Below are 21,577 nucleotides of genomic sequence, written 5' to 3'. Positions count from 1 at the left end.
TCAATTCATGAGCATTTCATTGTTACAATAGCATTAACCCTGGACTGGTCGCTACCTTATTGAGATTGCTGCCAGAGCAACCCTCAGCCACGATATAATGTGGAATTTGAACAAGATATTGTGCCACAATGGTCAGGACTAGCAGGATAGATTAGAGGTATGTACAGTCAAGTGAAAAAGTAAGTACACCCCATGTAAAGTTTTGACTTTTTCAACATATTTCAACATACAGCTATTTGATCTTCATTTCAACAATATTGATAGAGAAAGGTGATATAACATAACAAATATCATGAAACATTTACATTTTGTAGTCCATTGTATAATTTAAATAAACATAAATGCAAATTTCGCATGTGGAAAAAGTAAGTACACCCTTGGCTCTAATAGGTGGTATTGCCCCCTTTGGCAGAAACAACCTCAAGTTGGCGTTTCTTATAACTGTCCACCAGTCTCTGACATCGACTGGGAGAAATTTTTCCCACTCCTCCATGCAGAATTCTTTCAGCTGTGCGATGTTTGAGGTGTTTCTTACATGCACAGCTCATTTCAAATCCCCCCACAACATCTCGATGGGATTTAGATCCGGGCATTGACTTGGCCATTCCAGAACACTCCATTTCTTTCTTTTCAGCCATTCCTTGGTGGATTTACTGGTATGTTTAGGGTCAATGTCATGTTGCAAGGTCCACCTTCGGTTGAGCTTCAACTTTCTGACAGATGGCTTCACATTATCCTCAAGCACCCTCTGGTACAATGAAGAATTCATAGTGGATTCTATGATGGTGAGCTGCCCAGGCCCTGATGCAGCAAAGCTGCCCCAAACCATAATATTTCCACCACCATGCTTTACAGTTGGTATCAGGTTCTTGTGGTCAAATGCTGTCTTTGGTTTTCGCCAAACATGTCTTCTGGTACTGTGGCCAAATAGCTCTACCTTTGACTCATCTGTCCAGAGCACATTGTTCCAGAAGTGCTGGTCTTTGCCTAGGTGTTCATTGGCAAACTTTAGTCTTGCCCTGATGTTCTTTCTGGACAGCAAAGGTTTGCTCCTGGCACACCTCCCATGTAGATCAAATTTGTGCAGCCTCTTTCTAATGGTAGACTCGTGCACTTTGACATCAACAGTGGCAAGAGCTACCTGTAGGTCCCGTGATGACATTCTGGGGTTCTTCGAGACTTATTTCAGCATCTTGCGGTCTGCTCTCGGGCTGAACTTGCTGGGGCGTCCTGGCCTGAACAAGTTGGCAGTTGTTTGGAATCTTCTCCACTTGTAGATGATCTTCCGGACAGTCCAATGATTGATTTCAAATTGTTTGGGGATCTTTTTAAATCCCTTCCCAGACTCGTAGGCATCTATAACCTTCTTTCTGAAGGCCTCAGAGAGCTCTTTTGATCTAGGCATGGTGACGCCGCACACTTCAACAACAAAGAGCAAACCAAACTAAATGGCTGAGGTTTAAATAAGACAGGTTCCTCCTAGATATTCTCTAACGATGTTCTAATCATTTGCACCTGAGCTGGTGCACCTGATTCTAATTTTAGGTATTTGAAGTAGTGATAAATGTAGGGGTGTACTTACTTTTTCCACATGCGAAATTTGCTTTATTTAAAGTATACAATGGAATAAAAAATGAAAATGTTTCATGATATTTGTTATATTATATCACCTTTATCTATCAATATTGTTGAAACTAGGGCATTGCCCGTACTATATCTATATCTAAAATTATATCCCCCCCCTCTATTTACATGAAATGGTTTGGTCCAAAGCGAACGGCTTCCGGAGTTTGGTAAAGAAATCGCCATCGCGTGCACAAACGCGCAGGAAAGCGAATGAATCGCAAATTCGTTTTTATTAGTTTTAAAACATCGTTTAACGCCAACATAGCGCCAACATAGTTTGCAAACGTGAAATAAATGAATACGCTCTCAAATGTGCCATCCGAGGCAGAGTGTGTCCGCCACGTTCGGCACACGCGATAGTTCGCTGCTCTCTGATTGGTTGAATCGTTTTTTGGACATAGCTCGGTAAGTAATTGTCCGATTAATATGAAACCTTGAAAAGGCACATCCTCGGGTCCCCAGCAATATACCTGGCAAGTTAAAAGTATATCGGACCCGTGGTTGTCGAGAAACAGCGGTCACAGACAAACGTACAAACAGAGATTACTGGAATTATAGATAGACTAGGGCATTGCCCGTACGTGGGTGCCCGTTCCTTGCCAAAAAAAAAAAAAAACGCTACCCGTACGCTCTACCCCGCCCGTACGCCCGTAAACAAAAAAAACAACGCTCTTCGCTTCCGCCCTTCGCTCTGACTGAATTGGGAGAAATAATGCGCATAAGAAATCGAATTACGTACCGTAATGGCGGTCAGCTCGTAACGCGCTCAGCTCCGCTCGTCTCACATCGGCCACGCCTACGCAACAAAGCGTTCTGTGATTGGCTGCCGGAAGTGAAGTCTTCACTGTCCGGAAGTTCGCAAATCGCAGTTACGATGAATCGTTTTAATTTAATCGCAGTTTGAATTCGTTTTAAAACATAGTTTAACGGCAACATAGTTTTCCAACGTGAAATAAATGAATACGCTGTCAAATGTGCCGTCCGAGGCAGAGTCTGATCGCCACGTTCGGCACACGTGATAGCTCGCTGCTCTCTGATTGGTTGAAGCGTTTTTTGGACATAGCTCGGTAAGTACTTCTCCGATTAATTTAAAACCTTGAAAAGGCACATCCTCGGGTCCCCAGCAATATACCTGGCAAGTTTCAAGTATATCGGACCCGTGGTTGTCGAGAAACAGCGGTCACAGACACACAGACACACAGACACACAGACACACAGACACACAGAGATTGCTGGAATTATAGATAGATGAAGATCAAATAGCTGTATGTTGAAATATGTTGAAAAAGTCAAAACTTTACATGGGGTGTTCTTACTTTTTCACGTGACTGTATATTCACCTTTGAGCTAACTGCTAACCTGGGTTTGAAACTCAACAAAACCTATAAACTGTCACCCTCGTGTTTCAGATGCACCATCTGTCCAGAGGACCTACCCATCTGCCAGCACTGGTCATCGGTGGACGTTAAAGATATCTTAAGAAGTGTGTAATATAAGTGAGTTACCACCCACACATTGGATAAATTACAAATTCCTGCATCGTCAGTTGAACGTCAGGCCTCGGCATCCGTTTCGAGAAGAATTGGGCCAAAACGTTCCCCTGGCGACCTCCAAGAAGGTGGGAATAATTGGGGGCATTATAGAAGCAGTCTGAGATAACCCGCACTGGATAATTATTTTTGAAAGATGCTGTGAGATCTATAACATCTCCTGCTCGGAAAGGAAGCAAGGATCGCTCCGAAATAACGGTTTGCACTTTGATGCCACACCCTGACTTTGAAGCACCAGGAGGCATTGAGTCGTATCAGGTAGAGATTCAAACCCTGATTAGACAACTCCAATGCGTGTCTGGGAGACATGCTCCTAATCCCTGCAGAAATATCGTCTTGTTAACCTGTGCACACGAAGCGAAAAAACGTAACCAATTGGTTCAGTTTTGTTGGTCTGTCTGTCCACAAACGTTAGTTTATGATTGAGGAACAACTTTATTTCAATTTAATGTTTTATTTGGAAAATGAATCGGAACACGAATCGGAAAACACATCTGTCGGTTAACAGGTCCTTTGGCTCTGGATTTGTACTGCATTGTGCATGCGCAGAGAGGAGTGAGATAATTTTTTAGTCTGTCTGCCAATCAAAGTCTGCCAATCTGCCAATCGAAGTAAATTGAAAATCATTCCTAACAGGAAACGAACTGTTTTTAAGGACGTCATAAAGGACACAAACAAAAGGCACGAATAGTGAATTTAACGTGTTAGATAGGGTGGTGTAATAGCTACTGCATCAATGGTGGTAAATGTCCCAAAAAAATTTTTACAACCTTTAAAATCTATATGTTACTCAATTGAATTATATACAGTACTTAAACATTGCGGAACACAAAAATCGCCTTTTTGGCAATTTCAAAAACCTTTAGTTTAGTAGCATTTCGACAAAATATTATGGCACTTTACATCATCTCGACCAATCAAATTTGTTGCTTGCAGACCCCGCCCATGTCCTTTTTTCTCAAGACTGCATGGGGTAAGGTGTTCTTTGAACACCCTAGTTTAATAAAGATACTCTTGGATTATGCAATGCACAAAAACAAGTAGAAGCACAGGCTGGCTTCAGGTCTCCTTCGACTAACTAACGGCATACTCATTTGAAGGAACACACCGCCTCTGCAAAGAACTTAGGCTGCATTTGCATGAGTCCAAATCCAAGTTTCATCCTCAGCTCGATGGAATACTGCTCTGCCCTCTGAGCTGGTGCTCTGGCCTCACACCTAGCTCAACTTCACTCTGTAGGAACCAAGGCTTTTAGAATTATTTGTATCTTCCTCGATGAAGCTAACTCCGAGGGCCTTTCACTTGCACACAGCAAGCAGGTTGGTGGTCTTTCTGTCTTCTACCGGCTCCTCTCCGGCCTCGCTCCCCCAGCTCTGTCTGTGCTCTGTCCCCCAAATATTCCTGCAGGTCGCACAAGATCTGCCAGCAACCCTCTTCTGGTGAAACTGCCAAAATCAAGACTCTCTATTCACCTGCACTCTTTCATTCATGCCTCTTTCCTCCCGCCTCTGGAACAAACTCCCTCACTCTCTTCAATCCCTCTCCTCCCTCCAGGTCTTTAAAACAGCTGTTCACCACCATGTCTTATCTTCCCCCATCCAAAACCTTGATCTTTTCTAACCCACTTAATACACCCCAGAACCACCTCTTTCAATCTCCGACTTCATTCTTGAAATTCCTAGTGGTGTTCATTTGCTTTATACCGTGTACTCTCCCCCAGCCCTATCCCTTCCACAGATATCCCGATGTCCCTGTTCTCTACTGTTGCTGGGCTTCCCTCTCTCTCCCCCCCTCTTGTTTCCTGCTTCCTTTATTATATGTTCTGTTACAGTAGCTCTTACACGAGCCTCGACTTGCTATACAAAAAAAGAAAAAAGAAAAAAGTGCATAACACATGTTATGCACCGTTATAGGTGGATTCCGTTATAGGATACAATAATGGATTTGCTGTTTCCACTTAAATGACACGTTAATACAACTCGATGCTCCAATTCTGAAACATGTCATTTAAACAATCCTATACAATAGGCAAGTGGTCTTGTTGTTTCATACCATGTATGGTTCCTGTATTGTCCAGGCTTTGTTTGGCTTATTTGTTTTGGCACATTTTCCCACCACAGGATCCATTGTATATAGACTACTGCTCCCTATTTCAAGGAAAACCCAAGTACCAATGTAGGTATGTTGTTGGCCTCATGATCAGAATTGTACTCAGATGCTGTTTCATGGCTGACTGGGTTAGGGATAGGAGATGATGCCTAGAATAACAATATAAGTGTATTGATGGCACATAAGCATACAACATGAAGATACATAGCATCTTGCAATGCCCCTGGCATGTTCGAAGTGGCGGACACGTACATGCAAGTTAAACCACACGTGCCACCTGGTGGTGGTGGCAAACACTACCGTAATATCTCCCTTCCTATGCAGATCACAAAAGTGATCGAAGTGGTACAAAAGAGTCAACATGAGTGCCTCAAAATTAGGCTTTGACTAGATTACTGCTACAAATTTGAAATACACAATGTCCACAGCTCCTATCCCCTGATTGAGTTCCAAACAGAATTTAACAAAGAAACACAAATGAGAAATAACGAACAATCCACAGTTCCACATCACATGCATCGCAGACAAAACTAGCACGGCACTCGGTAGAGCGCAAACCTCCGCTAGGCTGAACAGTTTATGTTTTGTATCCCAATGATAGGCCGGATCTAGATTCGGACCCGAACCAAAATATAATCGGCTTGTTCTTGTCACCTACTTAACTCATCCACCAAGTTTCGTCATAGCCTGTCGATAAATATTTGAGATACCATGCTACATATATAATTTTGGCCCCATATGCCAGGCAACGATGTGCACCCTTGAGGTGTTTCTCACCTCAATATCTGCATGACACCTGGTATCGCCACGTTTGTTTGCTGTCTGCTCGCTGTGATTGCCGATGTGGTTGACAGGCTGGTTCACTCTAATCAGGCTGCTGCACTGGTGGTGTAGATTCTCTCTCTGTAGGCTAAATGCTACCTGGCATGAATGGATTACTGAATTGGAGACTCGATTTCCCATATGAGCTGTTGCAAGAGTTCAGAGGCTCTCCATAGTTGTAGACATTTTGGAAGGTCAACTTTCCCGAGTAACTGTTCCCGCTGTGCCCCATCTATAATACCACCAATCACACTATCCCTGATCAAAGAATCATGAATAGTCCCAAAGTTACATGTGGCGGCTCGTACATGCAACTTGGTCATGTATGCATATATTTTGCCTGCCTGATGATCTTGTGTGAAGAACTTATAGTGAGTGCTACACAGTCCCAATTGGGATGAGGATTGTCAAATGCTTCCAGGACTTGTTTGACTCGAGGCTGCCACTGGGTTTCAAAGTCATGGAATTGTAGATTTCCCTACCTTCACTCCCAATAAGGTATATAACTATCTTTACCTTCATCTCCTCTGGTTGTCCTGCCATGGCGAGATCCAAGTTCAACTCCACACTCTCCCTGCATTTTTTCAAGCTTCAGGAATGTCAGATGCGTGCAAGAGTCCAGGGAGGATGGATGCTAAGGTGAGCTACTGTTGGCATGGTCTGAACTAGCTGGGGTCGAAGTGTCTGTACTGGAAGGGGCTGCGGCAAGCGCTGTGGATATGATGCTGCTCAAGTTCAGAAACGGTGGATGAATGACATGGCAGGTGGGAAAGCAAAGTGACAACTCAAAAGCAAGGGATAAACATTAAACAGTGACACAGCTCTCACCTTATGACACCATGTTTCATGCAGACAAAATAGGGGCATGAGATAACACCTTCGGAAAACGTACACACAAACAAACACACACATTAGTAAAATGGTACTTCAACAACATTGAAAAGGAATTTGGCCGAGATAAGTGTGCCAAGTGCACATTTGTAGAAGGTAGAACAACAAAAACAGACATCATAAAAATTAACCTAAATACATCAACACAAAAACTAAAGAATAAAGCATCATACAAATACCTCGGAGTAGAAGAGGGCCACCAAACCCGATGTACAATGAGTTGGATCCTGAAAAACATACCTCTCCTCAAGAAACAAAATCAAACCCATAAACCAACTCACAGTACCAGTATTCCTATACAGCTGCAGAATTGTAAACTGCCCACAATCAGAAATCAATAAACTAGATATCAAAAGGAGGAACTCTTCATTATCCACAACATGTTTTACAAAAATCAATGCATCGCGAGAAATTGCCTGCAGAGACAAGAAGGAGGGAGCGGCCTGATGGAAATCCAATTTGTACACAAGCACGAAGACAGCTGGGAAGAAAAGGTGCTAACCCACCTTGCAAAAAATTCCAAAGATAGGTGTGAATAAACGATGTCCATGCCTGACACTGAAACAGCAATGAATACATCCCAAACAATTGGAAAAAAGTCAAAAGAAAAATAGAAAGCGAAATAGCAACAAATATACACCGACAACTGGAAAAACAATAAAAGATCAGGAAGATATATAAAAAAGAGGTGGAGAGATTGGGCACAGATAAAGATGGCGAATTGAAATATCTATTTGGAGATCAACTCAACTGCGATTGAGAACGAAAAATAATAAATACCCAAAATCAAGGACACAATATCAGTAGCTTTAATAAAATACCGGGATTGGGTCAATTGGACAGGTGTGGGTTCTGCAAGGTAGAAACAAAGCACGATCCGCCTCCTATCAGGATGTAAAAAACTCATGTCAGAGCAGATGTACACAAAAGGTACAACAAATTATGTAGAGTAATTCCTTGGCACATCTGCAGAAAATATCCTCGTTTCAGAAAACTCATGGAAATATGAACCAAAAGCGATCATTGAAAACAAGGAAGTCATACACTGTACAACCTGATGATCCCATCAAGCGTAAACATAGAAAACAAAACATTTGATCTGGATATATTAGAGGTACAATAAAGAAAAGAAGGCATTGCTAATTGACATGTCAGTGCCCAGCAATTTTAGCCTAAACAATGCAGATATCAAGAAAATGACCAAATACCAGGACCTCAAAAATTAAGTGAAGAGATCCTGGAATCTGAAGAGTGCTGGAATTGTACCAGTGATGGAGCAATGGGAATGATGAATAAGGACCTTGCTAGGTCATCTTCCATCTGCTTAGAAATCCACAAACATCATTGCACTACATAAAAATATGCATAAGCTGATCCCCTTAACTACAGACCAATTAGCTTGCTTCCAATCATTAGCAAGATCATGAAATCCATTATCGCAGTTGGGAATGAAATCCATCGTTTTCTCCAAAAACCTCATCTCAAATCATCAATTTGGTTTCAGACCAAGTCATTGGTCATTCCACCTTCGACATTCTGCTTCTACTCACCCAACAATGGATGGAAGCCCTCAATGTCAGACATGAGATCAGGGCCGTCTCCTGGACAAATCTCATGCTTTTGATAAAGTCTGGCACCCCGCTCTGCTCACCAAATTCTCTTCCTATGGTATCCATGGAAATCTCCACACATGGCTTGCGGACTTCCTCTCTGGTCGTAGTCAACATGTGGCCCTGAATGGATTTCTCTCATCTCCCCTTCCTGTTCAGGCTGGAGTTCCCCAAGGCAGTGTTCTGTGCCCTGTGCTTTTTCTGGTCATGATCTCTCCGACTCTCTGGAAAATCCTCTCTATCTCTTTGCTGATGACTCCACTCAGTGCAGACCTGGACAAAATCACAGACTGGTCAAACAAGTGGAACATGTCTTTCAATCCTGAGAAATCACACACTCTCACCATGTCCGACTGGACAACCCCCCCCCCCCCCCCCCATCTACTTTCTCAACAATCTTCTCCAAGAAGTTCTGTCACTCAAGCTTTTGGGTCTCACTATCTGCCATGATCTTTCCTGGGAAAACCACATTTCCAAGCTGGCCTCCAAAGCCAGTCACCGTCTGGGCATCCTCCATCATGCAAAGTCCTTCCTTGGCAAACCTGAGATCCTCACCACATACAAGGCTTTCATCCGCAGCTCAACGGAATACTGCTCTCTCCTCTGGGCTGGTGCTCCTGCCTCACACCGAGCTCAGCTTCACGCTGTTGAAACCAAAGCTTTCAGAATCATTGGAATCTCCCGCGATGAAGCTAACTCTGAGGGCCTTTCACTCACTCACCGCAGGCAGGTTGGTGGTCTTTCTGTCTTCTACGAACTCCTCTCTGGTCTAGCCCCCCCAGCTCTCTCTGTGCTCTGTCCCCCAAATATTCCTACAGGTCGCACAAGATCTGCCAGCAACCCTCTTATGGTTAAACTGCCAAAATCAAGACTCTCTGCTCACCTTCACTCTTTCAGTCCTCTTTTCTCCACCTCTGGAACAAACTCCCACACTCTCTTCAATCCCACTCCTCCCTCCAGGACTTTAAAACAGCTGTTCACCACCAACTCTTATCTTCCCCCATCCAAAACCTGGATCTTTTCTACCCCCGTTAATTATTTCACTACCTCACCCCTCAGACCACTTTCATCCCTCAGACCTCAGACATCAGACCTCACCCCAGATCCACTTTTTTGAAATACCGACTTCTTTCCTGGAAGTCCTAGCAGTGTGCATTTGTTTTTTTACCTCTCCCCCCCCCCGCCCCACCACCTTCCCCTGCCCCCTCCCCCCAAGCCCTCTCCCACAGATCTCCCTGTTCTCTACGGCTGTACTTGTGTGCTTCCCTCTATCTCTCTCCCCATCTTGGCTCCCACTCCCTTTATTATGTGTTTTATGTGTCTGTTTATGTTTGTTGTGATTAATGACTCCTCACTCACTCTTATACGAGCCTCGATCTTGTATACAAAAAACCCCCAAAAAACCCCACCTATTTTTTCAGAAAATGAAACGCGCACAGGTGGTGATACTTTGGTTCATGAAGAATCAACCCTCCTTGGCCTCAGTGTGAAGTATGACCCTATACCGACAGGGAGCACAACAGTAAGCAGTACCCAAAATGGGGGTCTTTCAATGATACACGTTTTCAATAAAGTCCTGTAATTGAGTTCTTGACAGCAGAGAAAAATCAAAGGGAGAAATTCGCAAAAGGCCGAAGAATGTCTGGAGTGACAATGCGGTGGATCATTGACTGCTGCGCGAAGCACGTAAACACATCACAGGAAGCCAACCTTTCTAACCAGTGACGCAGCAGTCGGCCAGCCACAGTCATGAAACCAGACATAATCTCACGTTTTTACAACATGATACAGCAGGATCGACGCATCACATCTAGACAACTACCGCAGGCTCTGGAGATCGGTGAAGCCAATGGGAGCAGAATAATCGACTTTGAATGTATATGTAATCACATTCGAAGGTTTGTGTGAAGTTGGTGCCTTGACAACTGACACGTGACACGAGTACACGAGACTCAACGAAAACGCATTTGCTTTGATGAAAGACACTTTGAGGCATTAGTGGAGGCGTTTTTTATCGTCCATTGTCACAGGTGATGTAACCTGGATTATTCACTTTGAACCAGACAAAGTGACACTCTCCATAGTAAAACAATAACCATTCCGGCCTTTCATGCCTTGAGTGGTGTCAGAACTGCTGTGGCAGTTTCATTGGCTAAGGAGTACAATCCTGAATGGGTCACCACTCCGACAAAGGATACTCGAATGGCTTATTACCCGAGTAAGCTGGTACTCACTTTACCAACCTCGGAATGATGACAGGCTGAGTCAACCCACCTGGTGTTATTTCATCGGCACGACAGCGGCGCAAACTCATGACACTAAGATATTAAGCCAGCCACCTTAACCATTTAGCCAACACCAGACTTGCACTCTAGAGTGACATGACTCAAACTCCCTGTGGAAAAATAAGTTTAAGGTTGTTCTTCTGCAGGAGAACTTGATGACTACTGTCTTCTGAGATATTAAAGGAGTTATCCTGGTGAGCATCATGCTCAAGGACAGACAATAAACTCATAGGACTACATCGAGTCCCTGAAGAAACTGAAGATGCATTAATTTGTGCCAATTCTGAGCTGATGTGAACAAGAAGACGTGTGGCTGCAGCAAGATAATGCCCGCCCCGCACAAGCTTGTGGACCATAGAGGTCATCACCAAACTGGAGTAGTCTGTACTGTCACACCCACCGTACGTATGGGGCCCAGATTTAGCACCATCAGACTATCATCTTTAAGGAGCTCTAAAGGAGGCTCTGCTGGACCAAATATTGAAAGCAATGATGGTGCCATGTGTGAAGTGAAGAAGTGGCTCCGGAAACAAGAAGAAGAATTTTTACGGACAGGGAATCCTTGCACTTATTTCTCGTTGGCATAAAGCCATTGATAATGATGGAGATCTTGTCGAAAATTAGGGTATGTTGTAAATTATATATTAACATTTTGGTGAAGTTTCATGCTTTTACATTAAGATTTGGCTGAGAAAAAGGAATTGGGGTACTACGTTTGGAATATACATCTCTATATATATATATATATATATATTTTTTTTTTTAAATATATTACAACTATTGTGAATTTCTTGTTGGAACTTTTGAATTAAAAAAAAAAAAAAAACAACCTTTAAAGGCCATTTTTCCCCGCAAGCGGGGGTTGGCCTTTTTCGGGGACCGTGGTTGTTGTTGTTTTTTTGGTCACCTTTTTGAAGCAATGTTTTACGGCCGGATGCTCTTCCTGCCGCCAACCCTTTTTGTCGCCTTTTACGACAAACAGGGAATTACCAGTGAACTGGTACTCAATTTGGAAGTATATGTTAATTTTCATTTTTCATTTACGTTTGAAAGAAGAAAAGCCATTGACAAGTCGGGACGGTTAGTGTTATTACTGTGAACTAGCCGAAACCTGTGGAACATCCACGGAAGGGAGGATGTGGTGTATGGATAGAGTGTACCATTATGGATGGCGTAGGGGATTTGCTTGTCCGAGTAAGAGTTAGGAAGAAAGATGAGAATGAAGAGTGCATATATGAACGATCGTCGATCGCCGACACCGGCACAAATGCATGCTCTGTATTGTCCACTCAGTGGACGGCTTGCTGTCGCCTTCGACTGTCCAATCAGATGAGACAGCTGGCTTAACGTCCTCTGATGCGACGTCACACCTGCGAGGTATCAGGAGGCGGGAACCGAATCCAAAACAGAAGCTAAAGTAAAGACCATCGGAGATCTCCTGCGGCAGCGTTTCTAACCGATGTGGTAAAGTACAGTACGTACAGTAAAGGACATTCTCATTGATCCGTTGATTAACTATAACTGACCTGCGCCGCCCTGCTGTAGCTTGACATGTTAGCAGGTACTCTGACCTTTTTCACAACTTCAAATGGCGTTTCATAAAATCCTGCTGTGACTCGACATGCGCCGCACCATAATCATTGGCTCATAAAACCCTACACTGCTACAGAGGATTATACTACCACCGGAAGCCGGCACTTGGTTGTCCACAGGTCAGACAGACACAGAGGGAGGGAAGAAACACACCATGTGGAATGAAAAACAAAATGCTTTAAAATATTCAAGAAAGAAACATTTTTTTTCATTTAATATTCCGTAAGTATTTATTGTACGACTAACGATTGTCAAAATAAGAACCTGCTTTGGGCAATCGCACACTATACCGTCGAGGCCTCTTTTACAGAATAAGAAGGAAATAATTAAATTAATGCTTTCCTATTTACATCGTTGAGTCAATACGTCAAAAAATCATTTTTAGCCGCGTCGCAGACGCTGCTCATAGAGTGCACTCTGCTGTTGTTGTTGTTACCACCTCTTCTTCTTCTTCTTCTTCTTGTTGTTCTTGCAGAGAAGACAAAACCTCAAAGCTCCACCCATTTTGGGAACCATAGCTCCACCCATTCTGGGAGAGCCTTCATATAAACAAATATCCACCATTTTATTAACTCGCATAGCTTTGAGGCCTGTTTTGTAGGCCCGTGGTGTCTTCCTCTCACACAGTTTTCTTTCAAATCAAATTCGATATATCATTTCATTTTTCACAGTCGCCAACATAGTTTTAGACTCGGTTGAAAAAAAACGGGAAGAAAATCCGATGAAAGTTGCCCTTTATAGAACGAAATGAATTCTCAAAGGCCTGTAACTTCAAGTCCATTGTCATATATTTTTTTAAAATCGCGGCATGCTCAGTCATACACCGCCCGAAATAAGAGACGGGAAAATGCCGATATATATATATTTTGTTTAAATCGCGGCATGCTCAGTCATACACCGCCCGAAATAACAGACGGGAAAATGCCGAGATATATTAAAAATTCGTCCATTTGATGACAATCGTCACGATGAAATATTTAATTTATACGTCGTCACAATAATGTGGAGAGAGGAGCATAGCTTCGTTCACGTGTCGCCACACACGGGAAATTGCCGAGATTTTTTTTTTTTCAATCGCGGCATGGTCAGTCATACACCGCCTGAAATAACAGACGGGAAAATGCCGAGATATATAAAAAATTCGTCGCCACACACAGGAAATTGCCGAGATATATTTTCACTTTGCACAAAAATAACATCAAGTAATCGAATCAATAGGAATGTCCTGTGCCTATAACATCGACGTTTTCGGCACAGCTGCATCTAGGCATTGTGTAACATCGACGCGGCTTTTGTTTTAATTAAAACTTTTTGTACTTGTTTAAACCTGTAATCACTGGTTGTAGGGAATGCAGATTTGACGATCACCTGATTTATGTGTGTGTGTGGGTGTGTATTTTAGACTTGGACAATATAAGAAAGAAAATTGCTTTGCAATACATGCCCATTTGCAAGTTTCAGATCAATATCAGTAAGCACGGCCCATTATTTAATGACACCACTCGACTGTCCAATCAGCGGACGGCTCGCATCGCCTTCGCCCAGCAGACGCCAATACGATGGCGTCGAAAGATGGCGTCGTATCGGCCGTTAATCGGATGCTTTTGGGCCCCAAAGTCGACTAATTCAGATTTTTCGAGTCTGGCTGTACGTGATAAATAAAGAGCGCGGTTCGTAGACCGTAAATGCATTAGTGCCGTGGGCATCGGGTCACTGGGTGCAGTGTAAAAGGGATAACAAAGTCGAGTCCTTACGGTATTATTATATAGACTAGGGCATGCCCGTACTATATATATATCTAAAATTATATCCCCCCCCCTCTATTTACATGAAATGGTTTGGTCCAAAGCGAACGGCTTGCGAGTACGGTGACAATCCCCCCCCTCTATTTACATGAAATGGTTTGGTCCAAAGCGAACGGCTTGCGAGTACGGTGTTTTTTATCGGACCCGTGGAATTATAGATAGTAGTTGTAATTAGTTTTAAAACATAGTTTAACGGCAACATAGTTTGCCGACGGGAAATAAATGAATACGCTCTCAAATGTGCCATCCGAGGCAGAGTCTGTTCGCCACGTTCGGCACACGTGATAGCTCGCTGCTCTCTGATTGGTTGAATCGTTTTTTGGACATAGCTCGGTAACTACTTCTGCGATTAATTTAAAACCTTGAAAAGGCACATCCTTGGGTCCCCAGCAATATACCTGGCAAGTTTCAAGTATATCGGACCGGTAGTTGTCGAGAAACAGCGGTCACAGACATACAAACAAACAAACAAACGTACAAACAAACATACACACAGAGATTAGTGGAATTATAGATAGATGGCATTGACCTTCGTGCTCAATCTGGATGTGAACGTAAAAGGCATGGGTTTTATTGACATATAATCATAAATTTTGAGAGACAAAACATGTTTGTTTCCCCATGCAACCTTTCCCTGTTTTTTTTTGTTTTTTTTTTAAGTTTCGATGTTGGTGTGGACCTATAGTTTATAGAGCAACACAGACATGCCTGGTAATGACAAACACCAATAGTTTTTGGATTTGTTATAATAACTAATTAAATAATCTGTGACTGGAGAATTATTGTTGATATTTTAAGAAGTAAACAATACATTATTGTTGATATTTTAAGAAGTAAACAATACATTATTGTTGATATTTTAAGAAGTAAACAATACATTATTGTTGATATTTTAAGAAGTAAACAATACATTATTGTTGATATTTTAAGAAGTAAACAATACATTATTGTTGATGTTTTAAGAAGTAAACAATACATTATTGTTGATATTTCAAGAAGGAAATCATGCATTATTGTTGATATTTTATGAAGGAAATCATGCATTATTGTTGATATTTTAAGAAGGAAACAATGCATTGTTGATATTTTAAGAAGGAAACAATGCATTGTTGATATTTTAAGAAGGAAACAATGCATTATTTTTGGTATTTTAAGAAGAAACCACTGCATTATTGTTGATATTTAAAGAAGGAAAAAATGCATTATTGTTGATATTTTAAGAAGGGAACAATACATTATTGTTATTTTAAGAAAGAAACCTTGCAATTATTTTTCATAGTTATTGATATACATATATATATATATATATATATATATATATATATATATATACATATACAGTCACGTGAAAAAGTAAGTACACCCCATGTAAAGTTTTGACTTTTTCAACATATTTCAACATACAGCTATTTGATCTTCATTTCAACAATATTGATAGATAAAGGTGATATAATATAACAAATATCATGAAACATTTACATTTTGTAGTCCATTGTATAATTTAAATAAACATAAATGCAAATTTCGCATGTGGAAAAAGTAAGTACACCTTTGGCTCTAATAGGTGGTATTGCCCCCTTTGGCAGAAACAACCTCAAGTAGGCGTTTCTTATAACTGTCTACCAGTCTCTGACATCGACTGGGATAAATTTTTGCCCACTCCTCCATGCAGAATTCTTTCAGCTGTGTGATGTTTGAGGGGTTTCTTGCATGCACAGCTCGTTTCAAATCCCCCCACAACATCTCGATGGGATTTAGATCCAGGCTTTGACTTGGCCATTCCAGAACCCTCCATTTATTTCTTTGCAGCCATTCCTTGGTGGATTTACTGGTATGTTTAGGGTCATTGTCATGTTGCAAGGTCCACCTTCGGTTGAGCTTCAACTTTCTGACAGATGGCCTCACATTATCCTCAAGCACCCTCTGGTACAATGAAGAATTCATAGTGGATTCTATGATGGGGAGCTGCCCAGGCCCTGATGTAGCAAAGCTGCCCCAAACCATAATATTTCCACCACCATGCTTTGCAGTTGGTATCAGGTTCTTGTGGTCAAATGCTGTCTTTGGTTTTCGCCAAACATGTCTTCTGGTACTGTGGCCAAATCGCTCTACCTTTGACTCATCTGACAAGAGCACATTGCTCCAGAAGTTCTGGTCTTTGCCTAGGTGTTCATTGGCAAACTTTAGTCTTGCCCTGATGTTCTTTCTGGACAGCAAAGGTTTCCTACTGGCACACCTCCCATGTAGATCAAATTTGTGCAGCCTCTTTCAAATGGTAGACTCGTGCACTTTGACATCAACAGTGGCAAGAGCTACCTGTAGGTCCCGTGATGACATTCTGGGATTCTTAGAGACTTCTTTCAGCATCTGGCGGGCTGCTCTCGGGCTGAACTTGCTGGGGCAGCCTGGCCTGAACAAGTTGGCAGTTGTTTGGAATCTTCTCCACTTGTAGATGATCTTCCGGACAGTCGACTGATTGATTTCAAATTGTTTGGCGATCTTTTTAAATCCCTTCCCAGACCCGTAGGCATCGGTAACCTTCTTTCTAAAGGCCTCAGAGAGCTCTTTTGATCGAGGCATGGTGACGCCGCACACTTCAACAACAAAGAGAAAACCAAACTAAATGTCTAAGGTTTAAATAAGACAGGTTCATCCAAGATACTCTCTAACGATGTTCTAATCATTTGCACCTGAGCTGGTGCACTTGATTCTAATTTTAGGTATTTTAAGTCGTGATAAATGTAGGGGTGTTCTTACTTTTTCCACATGCGAAATTTGCATTTATGTTTATTTAAATTATACAATGAACTACAAAATGTAAATGTTTCATGATATTTGTTATATTATATCACCTTAATCTATCAATATTGTTGAAATGAAGATCAAATAGCTGTGTGTTGAAATATGCTGAAAAAGTCAAAACTTTACATGGGGTGTACTTACTTTTTCATGTGACTGTATATACTCAGAGGCAAAAGTTATTGTGACATGGAATTTTTTCATTGGTAATCTTGTGAATGAATTTTTGGATTTGAACCAGAGAAAGAGTGTGTTAAAATGGTCGAAGAAACGCAACCAAGCAGTTGTTCGAATTGCACGAAATTTGCAAGAAGCATGACATATTCGAGAAAAATGGCCAGCAATGTTCACTTTAAAAGGCCAGACAACCAGACGCTTATCATTTCCACTCAATGCAGTCTTAAGAAGTGCAGAAGTCAGAAAAACACCTCTATTCATCGTTCTGAAACAAGTTCGACATGCCACGCCTCGGGGAAAATGACAGATGGAGAGCTATAGGTATGCTTCAGTCTGGTACCTCACAGCGTGACGTTGCTCATCGATTCAACGTCCATATAAACACCATTTGGCACTTATGGCGACGTTTTCAGCAAAACAATCAAGTTATAAACCGTCCCCGTAGTGGCCGCCCACCAGTAACGACCCCACGTCAAGACCGATGGATTCGAACCACGCACCTCCGACACAGGTTCCAGCCAGCAACCCTTACAGCCCGTACCATACCTGGCAACAGAGGTGTATCGGCGAGAACAGTTCGACGACGTCTGCGCGTCTACGGCATCCATGCAAGACGCCCAGCCCGACGGCCAATTCTGACGCCAGAACATCGACGTCGACGTCTCCAGTGGAGCAGACCACACGTTGCTCGAGTTGTACAGCAGTATCTTAATCAGAACAATGTTAATGTGTTACCCTGGCCCGCAAGATCCCCTGATTTGTCACCCATTGAACACATCTGGGATGAAATGGAGCGACGTTTACGACGTCATCCGAATCCTCCAACAACGCTGCAGGAACGCTGCCAAATCCTTCCTCGGATATGGAATGATCTTCCCCAGGACTTTCATCGACGTTTAGTGGCCTCAATGAGGCGAAGGTGCCAGGCCTGCATCAATGCACAAGGTGGACACACTCACTACTGACCGTGTGAACTTGCTTGTGAACCGCCTCTTGTGTTGTGGCTCATTTGCATATGCCAGGTGCGCTGTTCTTATGGACTGTTGATCGTTACCACACCTTGAAACATTTGTCTTACCATGTAATAACATTTCATTCATGGCAGTAAAAGTTTAACACTGATTCTGTTTGTTGTTTGTGTGTCACAATAACTTTTGCCTTTGAATATATATATATATATATAGACGTTTGATAAATTTAACGAATCAACTTGGTATTTTACCATTTAACATAGCAAAGTTTATGCTGGAATAAAACTACACTTTTGAAGAAAACAAACAAACAAAGTTCAAGTTTTTATTATATAAATAGAATAATCCGCACTTCAAAAAAATAATAAATAAATACACTGCATTTTCATTAAAATGTAGAAATGTTAAAAGCATAAAGTTAATCTCGTCGTGAATTATGGTCTTTTTTAAAAATATATTTCTTCAAAAGTCCTGTACGCCAAGACCGTGGGTGGGAAGCATTTCCCACGGTACGAGACCGAGCTGGAACCAAGACATCCAAGTAATGGGCGATGGGGTGAGCTCCGGCAAGGCATGGCCAACGGGGAGACCGTGCGACATGGACACGATCGGATGTCCTGGGACCAAGGGCTGGAGGTTCGAAACGTCGGATCTGCCCTCCTGGACCTCCCGCTTGAGCTTCATGCGTCGGTTCTGGAACCAGGTTTTGACCTGCGGTGAGCAAGTGAGAGACATTAAAGGTCCACAATGTATTTTAAGAAAGATTAACGAGAAAATGCAACGCTCCTGGAGGAGGCCATTTGGCACGTCATGCTTGCGCTACACTACCACCAGCTTAAATAAATAAATCGGTCGCTTTCATAACTACAGAGTGAGATGTTTCATCGTCGTACCTGCATGTCGGTAAGGCCAAGCTGCCTCGCCAGGTCCTGCCTCTCGGCCACGGTCAGGTAACGCTGCTTTCGAAAGCGCCGCTCGAGACGCCCGAGCTGCGACGGACTGAACGCGATGCGGATGCGGCGCGCGCTCCCAACGGGACCGGGAACGCGCTCTGCGACCGGCACCCGCGATCCTTCTGCCGTTTCACTCTCATATCCAGACCATTCTCCCGTCGGACTGGGAGCTACGGGATACGCTGTCCAAAGTCCAAACACACACACAGACACGTGTACATCAGTCGTCCGGTAAACTATACAAGTTTTCAAGAGCAATTAAAGTGACATTTGAACAGGTGAAAAAGTTCAGTAAATGTTCAACAACACTTCTTTCGACGACACAAAACGATATTATAGCTCGACGGCTTGAGTTATGAAATCCCGATACATCGAACAAGCCAACCGGGTCTACGATTCAATGCAAGAGAGTTCTGCTCACCAGGGGATAAGTCCTCGGCGTCGCTCCGGGAAGCCGCGTGCGGATCCACCTTGCGATCCACTACCGACTGCGTGTCGGGGGATCGCAGCGATTGCTCTTCACGGCTGCTGCGCGCCAGCCATTCCACGGATGAGAAGAGCTTCATGTCGCGTGTAGAAGAATCCGAGGAGATCGGCCGGAGTGGGCGACAGGGAGGCGTGTGTACGCGCTTTGCGTCCGGCCCACCCGCGCCGTCCCGTTTATACTCCGTACCGTTAACTGCGCCCACTCACGCCGCCACATCAAAGGGAATTCGTCGATCACTGCTAATCGACTTACTGCTAATCGGCCAAAGTCAACGATTTCCGACCGGCCTCATGCGTACGCGGCGCCAGCATGTCTGAGCAGGCGGCGGGGGTCGGCAGCTGGCATGGAGCGCGGCGCCGCCGGGTGCTGGGAACGGCGGCGAAAAGGCGCGTTCTGCCCCGTTCGGACCTGGGCGGACAAAACCATGCACGCGACGTGTACGGACACGCAATTAAAATTCGTACAACTATTACGTTGCCGATTTTTGAAGGGATCGGTGAAAACGCATCTTTTGACGATGTTTTATCGCCTTTTGCGCATTTAATTCCTCCCTCGACTTGCGCTCAAGGAAGCAAAGTTTTCTTAAAACTTCGTTGATTATTTAATTGCGTAATGTTTGGGGGGATCTGGGGTGATGGGGGAAATGGAAATAAACGAATATACTAATTATTAATCAGGATGGATAGCCGGCGCGACATTCTATTGTTTCTTGAACAAATAGCGCTCATTTGAATATGTATCGCTCCTCTCACATGCAACAGTCATTCTCTAAAGCTGACATTTCATCACCAGCTTCTCATGTCGCCGACGCCATTCTGCGCGGACGTGTTCATTCACTGCCAACATAAATGGCCCCAAATGAAGCGGTAAATGTAGGAATGGCAGCATAATCGGGAAGGTTAATGGCCTGGTGGGAACGCGGTTCGTTTGATCCTCCTTCGGTGCTCCCTCCCCCGCACCTTTCCCCAAGACCTCCTCCTCGCTCCGATCACTGTCCACACACTCTCCTCGTGCACGGACGGTCAGCGAAGCCTCGATCGAAAAATAAATCTCGTGATTTTGACGAAAAAAATAAAATTGTATCAAATTTGGGAATTACAGACTTGTATCAAATTGTTACGAAAATTGGACGTGGTTGGTGCGTTCATGTTTAATTCCCATCGGACGATGCGAGAAAATTAGTAAAAACTCAAAGATTCATGGATAGTTCAACAAATACGTTTCGTTAGCGAGGATCAACGGTTACTTGTGCAAAGGTATATTATTTAATGAATAAAATAGACATATTATTTATTGAATTAATAAACATTTAATGAATTAATAGGCATATTATTTAATGAATTAATAAGCATATTATTTATTGAATTAACAAACATTTAATGAATTAATAAGCATATTATTTATTGAATTAATAATAAACATTTAATGAATGAAAAGGCATATTTCATAATGAATTAATAAGCATATTTATTGAATTAATAAACATTTAATAAATTAAAAGATATTTCTTAATGAATCAATAAGCAAAAAATATTGAATGAATTAAAAAGCCAATTATTTAATGACTTAATAAGCACATATTATTTAATGAATTAATAAGCACACATTATTAAATTAATTAATAAGCATATATTATTTAATGAATTAAAGGGCATATTATTGAATGAACTAATAAACATATTATTTAATTAATTGAGAAGAATATATTATTTAATAAATTAAAGGGCATATTATTTAATGAATTAATAAACATATTATATGATGAATTAAATAGGATAATATTACTTTAAAAATGAATAAGCACATATTATTTAATTAATTAATGAGCACACATTTAATGAATTATGGGCATATTATTTAATGAACTAATAAGCATATTATTTAATAAATTAATACACA

General features: G+C 42.3%; 1 protein-coding gene across 1 annotated transcript; it reads right to left on the bottom strand.

Moving 5' to 3' along the window:
• Nucleotides 1-18,559: 18,559 nt before the first annotated feature.
• LOC137415653 (transcription factor LBX2-like) lies at nucleotides 18,560-20,597 on the bottom strand. The gene is made up of 2 exons (XM_078769451.1): nucleotides 19,132-20,597; nucleotides 18,560-18,949 (listed from the first exon to the last, which is right to left on the bottom strand). Exons 1-2 carry the CDS (start codon nucleotides 19,135-19,137, stop codon nucleotides 18,701-18,703), a joined length of 255 nt encoding a protein of 84 aa, XP_078625577.1. The 5' UTR covers nucleotides 19,138-20,597; the 3' UTR covers nucleotides 18,560-18,700.
• Between the last annotated feature and the right edge of the window lie 980 nt (nucleotides 20,598-21,577).

The sequence above is a fragment of the Myxine glutinosa genome, unplaced genomic scaffold (assembly GCF_964187855.1).
Source record: "Myxine glutinosa unplaced genomic scaffold, kmMyxGlut1.1 SCAFFOLD_2600, whole genome shotgun sequence".
NCBI classification, from domain to species: domain Eukaryota; kingdom Metazoa; phylum Chordata; class Myxini; order Myxiniformes; family Myxinidae; genus Myxine; species Myxine glutinosa.
This window is presented reverse-complemented; position numbering and strand designations above follow the sequence as displayed.